General features: G+C 44.8%; 1 protein-coding gene across 1 annotated transcript in view; it reads right to left on the bottom strand.

Moving 5' to 3' along the window:
- The window catches only part of NLRC4 (NLR family CARD domain containing 4), a 98315-nt gene extending 91252 nt beyond the window's left edge, over positions 1 to 7063 (bottom strand). Inside the window, exon 1 of the mRNA XM_040429609.1 lies at positions 7031 to 7063. Coding sequence (XP_040285543.1) covers position 7031 — 1 coding nt within the window. The 5' untranslated portion in view covers positions 7032 to 7063. The remainder of the gene's footprint in view (positions 1 to 7030) is intronic.
- Positions 7064 to 15458: the final 8395 nt, after the last annotated feature.

Raw genomic sequence — 15458 nt, 5'->3', positions numbered from 1 at the left:
TAAAAGCATCGGTAGGTTCTATCCATGCACACCCCAGTCTGTATATACTTTGTTAGTTCTTATTGTTGGTTTTTCTGATAGTGGCAAGCCAGGAACGGGTCATTCGACTACCTAGGAACAGGTCTTGGTCCGGTTAAAGACTGGTCCACGATGTCACAGGTGTCCGACATAGAGGACAATGGTTCCATGCTAGGCTCATCGATTTAGGGCCAGGCCAACAACGGGTCCCTCCGGAGCTGGACCATCCCAAAACTGATCATGGAGCTGAACAAAAAAGGGATCCGGTACCCAGCTTCTGCCAGGAAAGCTGAACTTTATAGGCTACTGACGACAGAGGCCGGGCCCTCACAGGAACAAACTTCCCTACCGTCTATTCAGCTTTCATTGGCCCAACTCCAATCCTCCATTAGTGGCTTAGTCAGCTCCATCTCAGACATCCAGTCCAGGGTGGGCGTCCTGGAATCTCAGCCGTCAGTATCCGGTCAGACCCAGGCACCAGCACCAACCCCCCACAGCTTCTTCCAGGTACTCATATGCCCCCCCCCCCCCCAGATTGCCCCATCCCATTTTTTACCAGATAACCTCAAAAAGGATATCTTGGCAGGGAGGGATATAAACCTGGCATCTATCCTTATAGCGTCCCAAGATGTCCCAGAAAATCGAGTGATCAATTGCGGGGACGTGTCAATAGTCCTGAAAGCAAAAGTTGACCATCCCCGAATTCGTGCTAGCCTTCAGCATATACAGGGATGTGGTATGTTCAGTCCAGCCGGATAGGAGGGAGGAACTGGATAAATACCTATATCGGGTCACCGACCTGGGTCAGAAATATGGTGGATCGGCTTTCTACGATTTCCACCGGTCCTTTTCCGCCAAAGCAGCAGCAGCGCTCTCCCAATTCCAGTTCGCCACTAATTGGGCGGAGATGGATATGGAATTATTCTGCCGGCACTTCGCGGGTCTCCGGGCTCCCACATGCTCAAGTTGCCAATCCATATTCCACTCCACCGAATGGTGCCCGAACTCCAACCCTGCTATCCCGCAAGGGGCATTGCCCGGACTCTCCGGTACTCAGGGGAACTCCAGCACAATTGACAAACTAGGTAGACCCTTAGTGTACCTCGGCAAGAGCCAACTATGCAACAATTTCAATCTGGGAAGTTGTGCCTTCAACGCGTGCAGGGCCCTCCACATTTGTTCATTATGTTTTAGAGCCCACCCTCGCTCCACGTGCCCTAGGAAGGCGTCCAAACAGCTATGACTAACCAACATTAATGTCGAATTGCTGTCGGGGCTCCTTAAAAACCACCATGACCGAGTCTTCGTAGATTTCCTGATCTCTGGCTTCCATGAAGGTTTTCATACAGGGATAATCGCTCTTCCACAAGCCAATTGAGAGGGTCGTAACCTGCTATCCGCTAGTCAGGACCCAGAAACGGTCGAAACTCTGCTCCAAGCAGAGGTCAACAAGGGTTTTTTGTTGGGCCCCTTCACTGATGTTCCCTTCCAGCACTGGCGCATTAACCCAATTGGCATTGTGTCTAAACAGTCGTCAAATAAAAAACGTCTAATTTACGACTTGTCCGCTCCACATGCTTCTTCCACCCCAAGCCTGAATTCCCTGATACCATCAGACAAGTATTCAATGCGATATTCCTCCATCGACCAGGCAGTACAACTCATCTTGCTCTCAGGCAAGGGCTCTTGGCTCACGAAGGCAGACATAGCCAACGCTTTTAAGCTGCTGCCTGTTCGGCCGCAGCTTTGGGGTTATTACGGCATCAGATGGTCCAACAAGTTTTACTTTGCAAACCGACTCACTTTCGGATGCAAAAGCAGTCCCTGGATTTTTGACCAGCTGGCGAAAGCTCTCCACTGGATCTTGGTCCACCACGGTGACTTGCCAATGGTTATCCACTATTTGGATGACTTCCTGATAGTCGAGAAGCAGCATCCTCACCCGTCCGCCCTAGCCACGCTAACGGAAACCTTCAAACAGTTACAGGTACCGATAGCTTTAAATAAGACAGAAGGGCCAGCCACCCAGGTCAGCTTCCTAGGCATCATTCTGGACACGGTCCGGATGGAAGCCAGGCTCCTAGCAGAAAAGCTGACCAAGATCCGAGCAGCCATAGCCAAAGCCGGGCTCGCAAATTCCGTCACCAAAACGGAGCTCCAGTCTCTTTTGGGGATGCTTAACTTTGCGACCAGGGTCATGCCTCAAGGCAAATCATTCATGTAGAGGTTGCTTCAGCTTCTCCCCGAGGCTCAAGATCAAGACAGCACCATTCCCCTAGATAGTCATGCCAGAGCAGACCTGACCATGTGGAAATCTTTTTTAGCAGACTGGAATGGCGTTTCTTTATTCATTCCCCCTCGAACCACGCTCTCACCCATTGTTTTTTTGGACGCAGCAGGGTCAGCCGGGTTTGCAGCCATTTTTCGGTAACCACTGGTTGGCAGGCGGGTGGCCCCTAGAACTGAGCTCAGACACAGAAGCCTTAAAATCATCTCCTCTCCTGGAGCTATATCCAATAGTCGCCGCTGCTCGAGTCTGGGGCGAACAGTGGGCCAACTCCTCCGTCTTGTTTATCACGGATAGTCAGGCGTTAGTCGACATCGATGGACAAACAAAGAGCCAAGTCACCCAAGATCATGTCATTGCTGCTCAGACTAGTATGGTTATCCCTTTCTCTCAACTTCCGTTTTTCAGGCGAACACATTCAGGGCCAAAAAAATGTAGCAGCAGATGCACTGTCCAGATTTAATTTTCCGGTTTTCTTTCAGGAGATGCCCGACGCGGATCCCATGGGAGCCTCAATCCCAGCATACAACACCCTAGTTATGGGTTAGAAGCTTTGGTTTCAACAGCGAAACACCAATATAAGACAGTCGTTAGCCCCAAATACGTCCAGGAACTACAGAGCGGGGTTGAAAGCGTTTGATAAATTTATACTTCGCTATCCTCAGGACGGCCGGGATGAAATATCCTACATATTGGCGTTCATAGCTTTCTGTCACTCCCAACAAAAACTTTCACATAGTACCATCAAATTATACCTAGCAGGCCTCCAACATCACTTCATACTTAGTAACCCAGGTCACTTTTCCATTTTTTAAAACCAAGCCATCAAGGCGGCTCTCAGGGGAATCCAAAAAAATGCAAAACAGGCTTCCACCTGCAGACAGCCAGTGTCCAGCGAGTTGTTCAGGGACTTGTCTTCTGCTCTGGACGGCGACCCTTTTGGGCCTCTTACCAGCACGGTAATACAAGCGGCCATCTTCTTAAGTTTCTATGGTTTCCTCCGGCCAGGAGAGTTCACTGGCAGCTCTCTGGGACATGGCTGTCTCCGCAAAGAACAGCTGTCTTGGCACAATGACCACTACATACTCAGCATCCCGCTGACCAAGACAAGCCAGACAGGGCCGCCCACGGAAATAAAATATTTCCCCACCCAGAATAACTGGTGCCCAGTCCGGATCCTCAACAAATTATTGTCCCTGTTATGAACAGCATCTCCCGACAGCCCTTTCCTGCCCTTCAAAAACAAGCCACTCTCTTCAATCCAATTCACATCCCATATCCGCTCCCTGGCGGCCGGTCTTGGGTACGACCCCAAAGTCATTTCGGGCCATTCATTTCGCATTGGGGCAGCATCAGCAGCTTCAAGACACAGGGTCCCTGCTCATGTTATCCGGTCCATGGGGCGCTGGAGATCGTCTTGCTTCAGCAGGTACATTCCCAATTCACACAGGGAAATCTCCCAGGCTTTTCAGTTATTGGCATTATAGGTTATGCATGTTGGAAGAATACGAATAAACTGATCTAGTCAACATAGTGTCCTTGACTTTTTGCCCTCTCCAGGCCTACCCACGCCCATGGCTCCAGGCACAACTCGGCCATATAGTTCAGGTTCGGCATGCCTTACCCACGACCAAGACGCGTTCAGCCCTGCCCATAAGTATTAAGGCTGAGGTCAGCCTGTATTTGTGGGCAGGGCGTCGGTACCCTATATATACCTGCCTCCCCTGTTCTCCAGTGGTGTGTCTCACTTACCCCTCCCTCCCATCCCTTTTCTCATACACTCCAACAGGGTACGCCCTCTCCAAGCCTACCCACGCCGTGGCTCCAGGCACAACTCAGCCATATAGTTCAGGTTCGGCATGCCTTACCCACGACCAAGACGCGTTCAGCCCTGAGTTAATATATATATATATATATATATATATATATTTTTTTTTTTTTTTTATATTAACTCATTGTCTCAAGCAGCTCTATTCACTACTTGCATTGAAACACCAGATGCCTCATGTAATAAGCCTGTCTTGACTATGGACACATGCCACCAATGGCTTTGCTGTGTTTCACACAGAATGTCAGGTCACTGTGATCTCTAGCTATGATTCCTGCAATGGAAAATTGACTGACCTGGGGTAACGACACATGGGATGGGATCCACTACTGTGGAAGGTGCTGCAAAAAGACGGGGAGGCAGTCATTGCTTTCCCACTGGTCCGATTGTTGCAGCAAACCCTGGCCACTTGGCCGTCTATGCCATCTCTCCTTATTGCCCCGTACCACACTCTACTCTGCTCAAGCTGGGTGCTCTATACACAAGCCAAAAGTCTCAAAATGCTTTGCCAACTTCCTTTCTGGTGTAAATCTCTTCACCTGGGAACCAACTCTTTTAATTCTGTGCCCACTACTACAGTTTACACCAACCACAACTCCCTGATTGACAGCTACAATGTCCTCAAAGCAGGCTGCTCTTATCTACTGTAGATGATCATCGGTCTTTAATGTGCCCCATCAACATCCGCATGACAGATGCAGTAACTAACACTGGCTCAAACATCAGTTACTCAGAAGCAGGTCCCTTTACACTGAACAATTTAGAAGGCGATTGTCAAGAAGGAAGTATTTCTTCCCAGCAAGCAGAGGCTTAACTACTATAATGGCAGACCATACGACTGCTATGGGGCCCAGGGCAAGAGGGGCCCAGTTGGAATCATCCCCTCTTCTACTGGTAGTGAAAACTTGGCCAGGACTCTACCCTCTAAAGGAACAACTTTTAGCAAATGAGGGTCATTGAAATGGGTTTAGACAGAAACCCTTCTGTCCTGTATGGGGGGCCTGGTTTGATCCTTGCTATGGGGCCCTTACTTCTCTATGTACGCCACTGCCAGCAAGTATCTTTTCGTCAGTGAAGGAGACCACTGCACGTCCTCATACAGAATCATTTTTTGCTGGCATCAGAGCGTGTTTAGATGGCATGATCTGCTGCTGGCAAACAATGATTTATGTTTTTCGTGTTTCGCTCATTCAGCAGGGAATTGGCCATTGTAAAGGGACCTTAAGTCCATTTATAATGAAATTTGCATCGCAAACGTGAACAGAGCTTCATATTCAAATTACAGTTCTGATCAAAAGTTTAAGACCACTTGAAAAATGGCAAAAAAATCATATTTTACATTGTTGGATCTTAACAAGGTTCCAAGTAGAGCTTCAACATGCAACAAGAAGAAATGAGTGAGACAAAACATTTTTTGAGCATTCAAATAATTGAAAATAACGATTAAACTAAAACAGGATGTTTTTCAGCTGATCCAAATTTTAGGACCACATGCCTTTAAAAGGCCAAATCTGTGCAAAGATGTGGATTCATTGTCATTTTCTGTGAGGTAGTCACACGTTGTGATGGCAAAGGCAAAAAACCTCTCCCTTTTTGAATGTGGTCGGGTTGTTGAACTGCATAAGCAGGGTCTCTCACAGAGCGCCATCGGTGCTGAGGTGGGACGCAGTAAGACAGTCATTTGGAATTTCTTAAATTATCCTGAGGGTTATGGAACAAAAAAGTTAAGTGGAAGACCCAAAAATAATTCACTAGCACTGAGCCGGAGGATCCATTGGCTGTCCGTCAAGACACTGGACGATCCTCGACCCAAATTAAGGCCCTTACTGGTGCTGACTGCAGCCCCATAACCATCAGACGGCATCTGAGACTGAAGGGCTTCAAAAACAAAAAACGTCTTCAAAGACCTCGTCTCCTTGAACGCCACAGAACTGCTCGTTTGGACTTTGCAAGAGAGCACCAAACATGGGACATTCAAAGGTGGAAGAAAGTTTTATTCTCTGATGAGAAAAAATTTAACCTTGATGGTCCTGATGGTTTCCAACGTTACTGGCATGACAAGCAGATCCCACCTGAGATGTTTTATACGCGCCACAGTGGAGGGGGCGCCATAATGGAGCTTCAGGAAGTGCAGGGGTGTCAAATGGCCGCTGGCTATGTCCAGATGTTTCAGTGAGCATTCCTCATGACTGAGGGCCCTCGTCTGTGTGGTAACGACTGGGTTTTTCAACGGGACAACGCTACAGTACACAATTCCCGCAGGACAAGGGACTTCTTCCAGGAGAATAACATCACTCTTTTGGCCCATCCTGCCTGTTCCCCTGATCTAAATCCAATGGCAAGGGAAGTTTACAAAAATGGACAACAGTTCCAGATAGTAGATGGCCTTTGTGCGTCCGTCTTCACCACTTGGATAAATGTTCCCACTCACCTCATGGAAACGCTTGCATCAAGCATGCCGAAACGAATTTTTGAAGTGATAAACAATAACGGCGGAGCTACTCATTACTGAGTTCATATTTGGAAGTTGGATTTCTGTTTTGGGGGGGGGGGGGGGTTTTTTTTTTTTGGAGGTGTGGTCCTAAACTTTTGATCAGCTGAAAAACAGCCTTTCAGTTTATTTGTTGTTTTCATTAAATTGAATGCTCAAAAAATGTTTTGTCTCACTCCAATTTCTTCTTGTTGCATGTTGAAGCTCTACTTGGAACCTTGTTAAGATCCAGCCATGCTAAATATGATTTTTTGCCATTTTTCAAGTGGTCTTAAACTTTTGATCAGGACTGTATTTAATGCAAAGGACAGTTAAGACAACTGAAATACAAATCAGTTTAATTTTGCCCATGTTTTCCCAGAACACCTACATACAATAAATTAGTGTTATAAACAGTAAAACTTACTTGTTAATGTTCACATTGAACTTTGAATTCTGTTGGAGAAAGAAATAAAGTTTTTTGCTGTAAATATATATATACATAATAGGAAAACTATGACAACCTATTAATTTTAATACATATGTAAAATGCAGTGAAATATACAACTAGATAAGGCTAGGGACATATTCTAAGGTGCTCATTTGCCAAAAGTATGACAATTGAGTGTCTGGCTGGTATACAACAAATTATTCTCTGCTTAATTGAAAAGTATAGTCGACTACACTCTTTAATGCAATTTTATGCGCAGTTCCCCAGAAGGACTACTGCAAAGGGTTAGTTGCTATTAACAGAATTAATGCAATGATTCTTGAATTAAATGTTGTGATTTGTTATAAACATGCATTTAATGGCATTGTATGATGGACAATATATGGTTAACAACTTGGCAAATTGTGTTAGGTTGTCAGGAGATGGACTAGGTCTGCACCATGACTAGTTAGTGTTGAGGGAACAACTAGGCCCAAGTTCAGAGAACCCTAGTATCTGAGCCTACAACTGCCCAAAAAGAAGCCAAACTACAAAAGTACCCCTGAAACAAAGAGAGAATAGAATAATAGATATCTGAGAAGTTCTAGAACTCCCCAGGCCATACATTGGACTGAGACAGCAAGGTATTGATTGTTTATGACAGAAAGGCTTTTCTGCTGTGGAAGGTAATTGTGCAAAAGCATACTACATTCTTTGAGATGGATTAGCCACCTACAGTATATCTCAGTTCTGCATCTCTCTATCCGGGAGTTGCAGAAGGACTTTACAAGAACCTTACTGCATGCCTGTGGTCATGTGAGAGACTGCAAAGTGTCTTTAGAGAGAGGGAGTACTATAATCACCATTATTGTTGCTGTCCATATGCTGCTATTGAGAGAATGTTGCACTGTGACATACTATGGAACTGTGCCTTTGATGCTATTTGTACTTCAATCCCTATTATCAATTTAGTAAAGAGGGACTTTATTTATTGAAAAAAAACAGGCCTGATCATTTTCTCCATCGTTCACCAGATCTGCCTTGCACCCGGCTAAACATCCAACATCAAATGCACCCCAATCAACACTAGCCAGGAACCCCTATACCAAGATGTTCTCCAAGGGAAGAGAAGGTGCGCCCTCCAGTCACTGCATGGCCCTGGGAGGTACAAGAATAAGGATTACCACCATCCATGATCTGTGAATACTATCGCCATCCTCAGAGCTACAACTACCATTCCCATCCTACATACACTCCCCAGTGGGTCCCTGCATATGCAAAAAATTGTAAAGCACCATGCCAAAAAAATGCAACAACAGCAGTGGGAACCTAGCCTTATACTGTCACATACGGCATGTACAGATTTGTTATCACAAAATTCACAGGAAGGATTTAAATTTTCATGTCAGTTACAAATAAAACCTGGTGAAAAAAAACTTTTTACCCTTTTATCAAAAAGAAAAAACAGCACATCATATAAAAACTGTAAAATTTTAGATAAAATACAGAAAACTAAAATATTGTAAGGTTACTTAAAAGGAATCTGTCATCACAAAAATGGATGAGCTGAGCAGCTGTACGATACTCTGATTAGAAGCACTAGGCAGATGGGCAGGATTCTACATTGCCCTGAATTTTGTAGGCCAAAATCCCAGGAGAGGCGAGTCTTTCGGTGCAGTGGAGCCCATAACTGTGCCACCCAGGTGGACCCCATAACTGTGCCATCCACAGTGGACCCTGTATCTACATACACACAGCCAATTACACTGCTAAGACAGAAGGCTTCTTGCAGCAGTTAACGGAGCGGTCAACTAAAATGGTCGGTTCAGTGCAAAGACCCTGACACTTATTCAGTACTATGATGGTTCTGAGCATGCATCAGGAATACAAGCCTTTCTCTACCCCCAAAGTTTTCCAAGTAGCAGTCAAATGTGATGTCAGTGACGTTCCGTCGACTGCAGCGGGCCGGAAGACAGAAGACGGGACATCACTGGAAGGAAAAAAATCCTGTGGAGTGGAGTCACGTGACTGGACTCTGGAGCAAGGAATCAGCAGCGAGTCTGAGGGTCAGTATCCATCTGAAGTGCTTTCTTCAACAGGTTACATTAAAGGACCATATAATAGGGTTGGCCCGGAAAACCCCTTTAACTATCCTAGACATATCTCTCTTATTTTCGACAGTGGTCCTACCATACCAAACTGTGATCCAATAAGAGAGAATACTCTCTATATGCTTATATAATAATTCAGTAAAAGCAGTGAAGGAAGGTTCACCTTCTTTAGCTCAGCCTCCCTCAAAAAGAGAAATCTTTGTTGGGTCTTCTTTACCAAAAAGAACATATTAATTAGAGGTGGGCCGAATCCAATTTTTTCCTAATCTGAATCCTAATAGGTTCTCGACTATATCGAATCTTGTGACTCTCGAATCCTACGAATCCTGTACTTAAGAATTGTGTGAACGGTGTAAGAAACAATGTGATCCAAACACTTATGGGGGGGGGGGGATCTGTGGATGACACTGTTATGGGGGGGGGGGATCTGTGGATGACACTGTTATGGGGGGCGATCTGTGGATGGCACTGTTATGGGGGGGTTCTGTGGATGGCACTGTTATGGGGGGTTCTGTGGATGGCACTGTTATGGGGGGGTTCTGTGGATGGCACTGTTATGGGGGGGTTCTGTGGATGGCACTGTTATGGGGGGTTCTGTGGATGGCACTGTTATGGGGCGTTCTGTGGATGGCACTGTTATGGGGCATCTGTGGATGGCACTGTTATGGGGCATCTGTGGATGGCACTGTTATGGGGCATCTGTGGATGGCACTGTTATGGGGTATCTGTGGATGGCACTGTTATGGGGTATCTGTGGATGGCACTGTTATGGGGTATCTGTGGATGGCACTGTTATGGGGTATCTGTGGATGGCACTGTTATGGGGTATCTGTGGATGGCACTGTTATGGGGTATCTGTGGATGGCACTGTTATGGGGTATCTGTTGATGGCACTGTTATGGGGTATCTGTGGATGGCACTGTTATGGGGTATCTGTGGATGGCACTGTTATGGGGTATCTGTGGATGGCACTGTTATGGGGTATCTGTGGATGGCACTGTTATGGGGTATCTGTGGATGGCACTGTTATGGGGTATCTGTGGATGGCACTGTTATGGGGTATCTGTGGATGGCACTGTTATGGGGTATCTGTGGATGGCACTGTTATGGGAGATCTGTGGATGGCACTGTTATGGGAGATCTGTGGATGGCACTGTTATGGGAGATCTGTGGATGGCACTGTTATGGGGTATCTGTGGATGGCACTGTTATGGGGTATCTGTGAATGGCACTGTTATGGGGGATCTCTGGATGGCACTGTTATGATGATCTCTGGATGGCACTGTGCCATCCACAGATCCCCCCAGTAATAGTGTCCCTGCAGTGTAAATGAGCCCCAATACAGGGGCTGGGGGCCGGCATCTGGATTAGAAATGACAGTGTGGACCGGTGCAATCCCTGTATTCTAATGCACCGGCCTCGCTCACTGTAGTATAATCTTATCTAACCTGCATTGTTAAGATAAAATAATTATGTGTAATCTAGCTGTATTACTTACAACGTCCCACCTCTAATATTAATAGACCGTGTCAAAGCACTTGTAATATAAAGCACCAGAAATCTTAGCTCATCTACTCTCTCTATTTTCTCTACATTTAGATTTGCAACGAAGAGGCTGCAGGGGCGTTTGTGAGTGGCTGATTGGGTGTAGTAGTAGTTCTACTCACGGTTCTGTAAGGGTAAGCATGCACCATTTTTTTCCTTTGAGACACACTTTGGGATCTGGGGTTGTCCTGCCTGATGACGGTCAAGGTGCCCTTGGTGGTGAAGGTTTTGAGGTGCAAGGCAGGGTCCCAGTTGTCATGACTTTGCAGTTTAGTTTGGTATTGCAGGATGTGACTAAGAAAATTTCAGGAAACACCAACTAGAGCAGCTGAACTTTATTTGGGGTTAATCAGAGGCACTTTAAATGATGACAGGTGTATGCTGACTCCTATTTAACATGATTTTAAATGTGATTGCTTAATTCTGAACACAGCTACATCCCCAGTTATAAGAGGGTGTGCACACTTATGCAACCACATTATTATTATTTTTTTGTTTTGTTTTCTTCCCTCCACCTAAAAGATTTCAGTTTGTTTTTCAATTGAGTGGTACAGTTTATACAGTAGGTCACATTAAAGGTGGAAAAAGTTACAGAAACCTGACATTTTAACAGGGGTGTGTAGACTTTTTATATCCACTGTGTGTATTATATATATATATATATATGAACTCATAGGTAAACTCTTCTACTCTATTCATTGAACAGGTTGCTGTACTTACAGTATATTTTTACCAAATCCACCTTGGGAGATTATGGGATTCTCACAGTGGGTCAAACTGTGGTTTGGTATTTTCAGGCACCGAAGGCAACTCCTGAACATGGATGCCAAAGAGTCAGTAAGTCTTTGTCAGGCAAGTTATCTCTACCGAGCTTCCCATGCACCTCTCTTTCTTACATCTGTTCAGCTTCTGTAGTTGTTTCGGCCCTATCCTGGGTGGTACCGGGTCCAGGACAAGCTAAGCTGTCAGCTCTACACTTTTGCACTCTCACTTTATGAGGTTGATTTGTAAGAAAATTCTGAATCTATCAGCCTATCAGCCAGTCCAAGATTCCTAAGCTTCTCTACAAGTTTCTGGGGGATTATAATAAAGGGAGAACTAATACCAATAAACAACTTTCTAACATACATATTTGGTTTCTCTATATGTGACAAGGCATAATGAAATGCAATTGAAATTTCATCCTCCAATGATCTATTACTCCTACAAGCAAATTGATAACTGTTCAAGGAAACCGGAATATTTGCCCTAATATGGGATAAAACAAGTCTCTCGAAGCATTTCATAATAATCAGTGTCATCCACTGGTCAATAATCATTTAAACATCTAACTCCCTGCTTCTTGGGCACTAGGACAATAGTAGTAGCTTTAAAGGGGTTGTCTCACTTCAGCAAGTGGCATTTATCATGTAGAGAAAATTAATACAAGCCACTTACTAATGTATTCTTATTATCCATATTGCTTCCTTTGCTGGCTGGATTCCTTCTTCCATCACATTATACACTGCTCGTTTCCATCGTTACAGACCACCCTGCAATCCATCAGTGGTGGTTGTGTTTGCACACTATAGGTTTGCAGGGTGGTCTGTAACCATGGAAACGGGCAGTGTATATTGTGATGAAAAAATCAATCCAGCCAGCAAAGGAAGCAAGATGGATAATAACAATACATTAGTAAGTAGCCTGTATTAACTTTCTCTACATGATAAATGCCACTTACTGAAGTGAGACACCCCTTTAAGACATGTAGGAACTAGAGCTAATCTCAGGGACAAATTAAACATATTAGTAACTACTCCAGCTAATTGATCAGCACACGATTTTAAAATGTGCCCTTGACCTCTAACTGGCCATGCTGCTTTGTTATTATCGATTTTACTCATGATAGATCAGACTACCAGGGAATGCAGAACCCATCCATCAAATACTAACCTTCTAGTCAGTTATAATTTATTACTTATACAGTATCTCTCCACATATCCTGCAAATTACCATTAAAAAAATCTTTGTCTAGTTCCTGATATCTCTGCTTAGGCTACTTTCACACTAGAGTTTTTACTGGATCTGGCAGGGTCCAGCAAAAATGCTTCCGTTACTGAAAATACAACCATCTGTATCTGTTATGAACAGATCCGGTTGTATTATCTTTAACATTTCTTTAACATTGCCAAAACGTATCCGTTTTGAACTCCATTGAAAGTCAATGAAGGACGGATCCGTTTTCTATTGTGGCAGATCGTGTCAGAGAAAATGGATCCGTCCCCTTTGACTTGCATTGGGGGTCATGACGGATCCATTTTTCCCAGGACGGAAAGCAAAATACATGTTGTGGTTTTCTCTCCGGTCTGGGAACACAACTAAACGGAACGGAATGCATTTTGGAGCATTCCGTTCTGTTCAGTTCAATTTTGTCCCCATTGACAATGAATGGGGACAAATCTGAAGCGTTTTTTTCCGGTATTGAGCCCCTATGACGGAACTCAATACCGGAAAACTTTAACGCTAGTGTGAAAGTACCCTGAGCTACCCTAATACCTTTTTTTTTTCAATTATCTAGAGAGAATAGAGTTTTGTTGCTTCTTCTTTGGAAAAGAGAATGTTCCAGACTAGGAGGGGGCTATGAGGACAGAGATGATGCAACTGAAAGACTTCTGTAGGATGGCAAGGAGGAGGAGCAGGAGGAATACTGTGACACCTAGCTCCAAAGTAGGGTGTCAGACTCAGAGGTGACATCGACATCATCCTGCTGTCACTAAGAGCAAGAGTGAGCTATACAGTCTACAATGTTGTCCGCTTTGTCCTCAGTACTAATGTGGCACCTATGGAAAGCGAGGGAGAACTGTGGCCTGTTACTGCTACCACTGTCTGGACTGCTGGTGCTGCTACTGCAATTTGTACTACTACAGCCACCCACATTCTGATCCTTGGATGACAAGGCATGGATCTTTCGTTTTCCGTTTACCCCAAACTTTATGATAAGTAGTGATGGCCTTGCGGTTCGCTTGGCGGTCGTTTCGCGGCGAACTTTGCTCGTTCGCGATTCTCCGAACTTGCGAACATATGGCGATATTCGCACGTGCCATATTTTTTGTCATAGTGCCGAATTTTGACCCATGACACATCCATCAGGTGGGAAAGGACAGCCAATTGAGACGTTTCAGCACATGGACACACCCCCTACCCTATAAGAGAACCCCATCTGGCAGCCATTTTACATTATGTGTATTGCCAGTGTAGGGAGAGGTTGCATTTTGGAGCAGGGACAGTTAGGGACACCAAATGCTAGCTAATAGGGCCCCAAAAGTCCTTTTAGGGACTGGTATATGTGTGCTATCGATAGGTGTGATATAGAGGGGTGTGATATACTTAAAATATACTTTCTAACATTATATTTTAGTGTATTTGTATTGTGCAGCAGTTGTGTGCAGTCCTGCTGCGATACTGCAGCTAGATAGAAGGACAAACACTATTAGAGTAACTAATTGCAATGGGTGTGATATACCTGTTGCCCCCAAAAAACAGCTTGAGGGCTGCGATATACCTTCTTCCACAAAATTCTAATTAAGGGGTGCTATATACTGATTAAGGAGTGCCATATACCTTCTTCAACAAAATACTGATTGAGGGGTGCTATTGCTATATACCTTCTTCCACCAAATACTGATTGAGGGCTGCGATACACCTGCTTCCACAAAATACTGATTGATGGGTGCCATATACCTGTTTCCGCCAAATACTGATTGAGGAGTGCTATATACCAGTTTCCACCAAATACTGATTGAGGGGTGCTATATACCTTCTAGCACAAAATACTGATTGTGGGGTGCTATTGGTATATACCTTCTTCCACCAAATACTGATTGACGGCTGCAATATACCTGCTTCCACAAAATACTGATTGAGGGGTGCTATATACCTGTTTCCGCCAAATACTGATTGAGGGGTGCTATATACCTGTTTCCGCCAAATACTGATTGAGGGGTGCCATATACCTTCTATCACAAAATACTGATTGAGGGCTGCGATACACCTGCTTCCACAAAATACTGATTGAGGGGTGCCATATACCTGTTTCCGCTAAATACTGATTGAGGGGTGCTATATACCACTTTCCGCCAAATACTGATTGAGGGGTGCTATATACCTTCTTGCACAAAATCTTAATTGAGGGGTGCTATTGCTATATACCTTCTTCCACCAAATACTGATTGAGGGCTGCGATACACCTGCTTCCACAAAATACTGATTGAGGGGTGCCATATACCTGTTTCCGCAAATACTTATTGAGGGGTGCCATATACCTGTTTCCGCCAAATACTGATTGAGGGGTGCCATATACCTTCTTCCACTAAATACTGATTGAGGGCTGCGATACACCTGCTTCCACAAAATACTGATTGAGGGGTGCCATATACCTGTTTTCGCCAAATTCTGATTGAGGGTTGCTATATACCTTCTTCCACAAAATCCTGATTGAGGGGTGCCATATACCTGTTTCCGCCAAATACTTAGAGGGGTGCCATATACCTGTTTTCGCCAAATTCTGATTGAGGGTTGCTATATACCTTCTTCCACAAAATCCTGATTGAGGGGTGCCATATACCTGTTTCCGCCAAATACTTATTGAGGGGTGCCATATACCTGTTTCCGCCAAATACTGATTGAGGGGTGCCATATACCTTCTTCCACTAAATACTGATTGAGAGGGGTGCTATGGCTATTGCCTTCTTCCACCAAATACTGATTGAGGGCTGCGATACACCTGCCTC

Source organism: Bufo bufo, chromosome 4 (genome assembly GCF_905171765.1).
Source record: "Bufo bufo chromosome 4, aBufBuf1.1, whole genome shotgun sequence".
NCBI lineage: Eukaryota > Metazoa > Chordata > Amphibia > Anura > Bufonidae > Bufo > Bufo bufo.
Note: the sequence above shows the minus strand (reverse complement) of the source record. Positions and strands in the feature narration are given on the sequence as shown.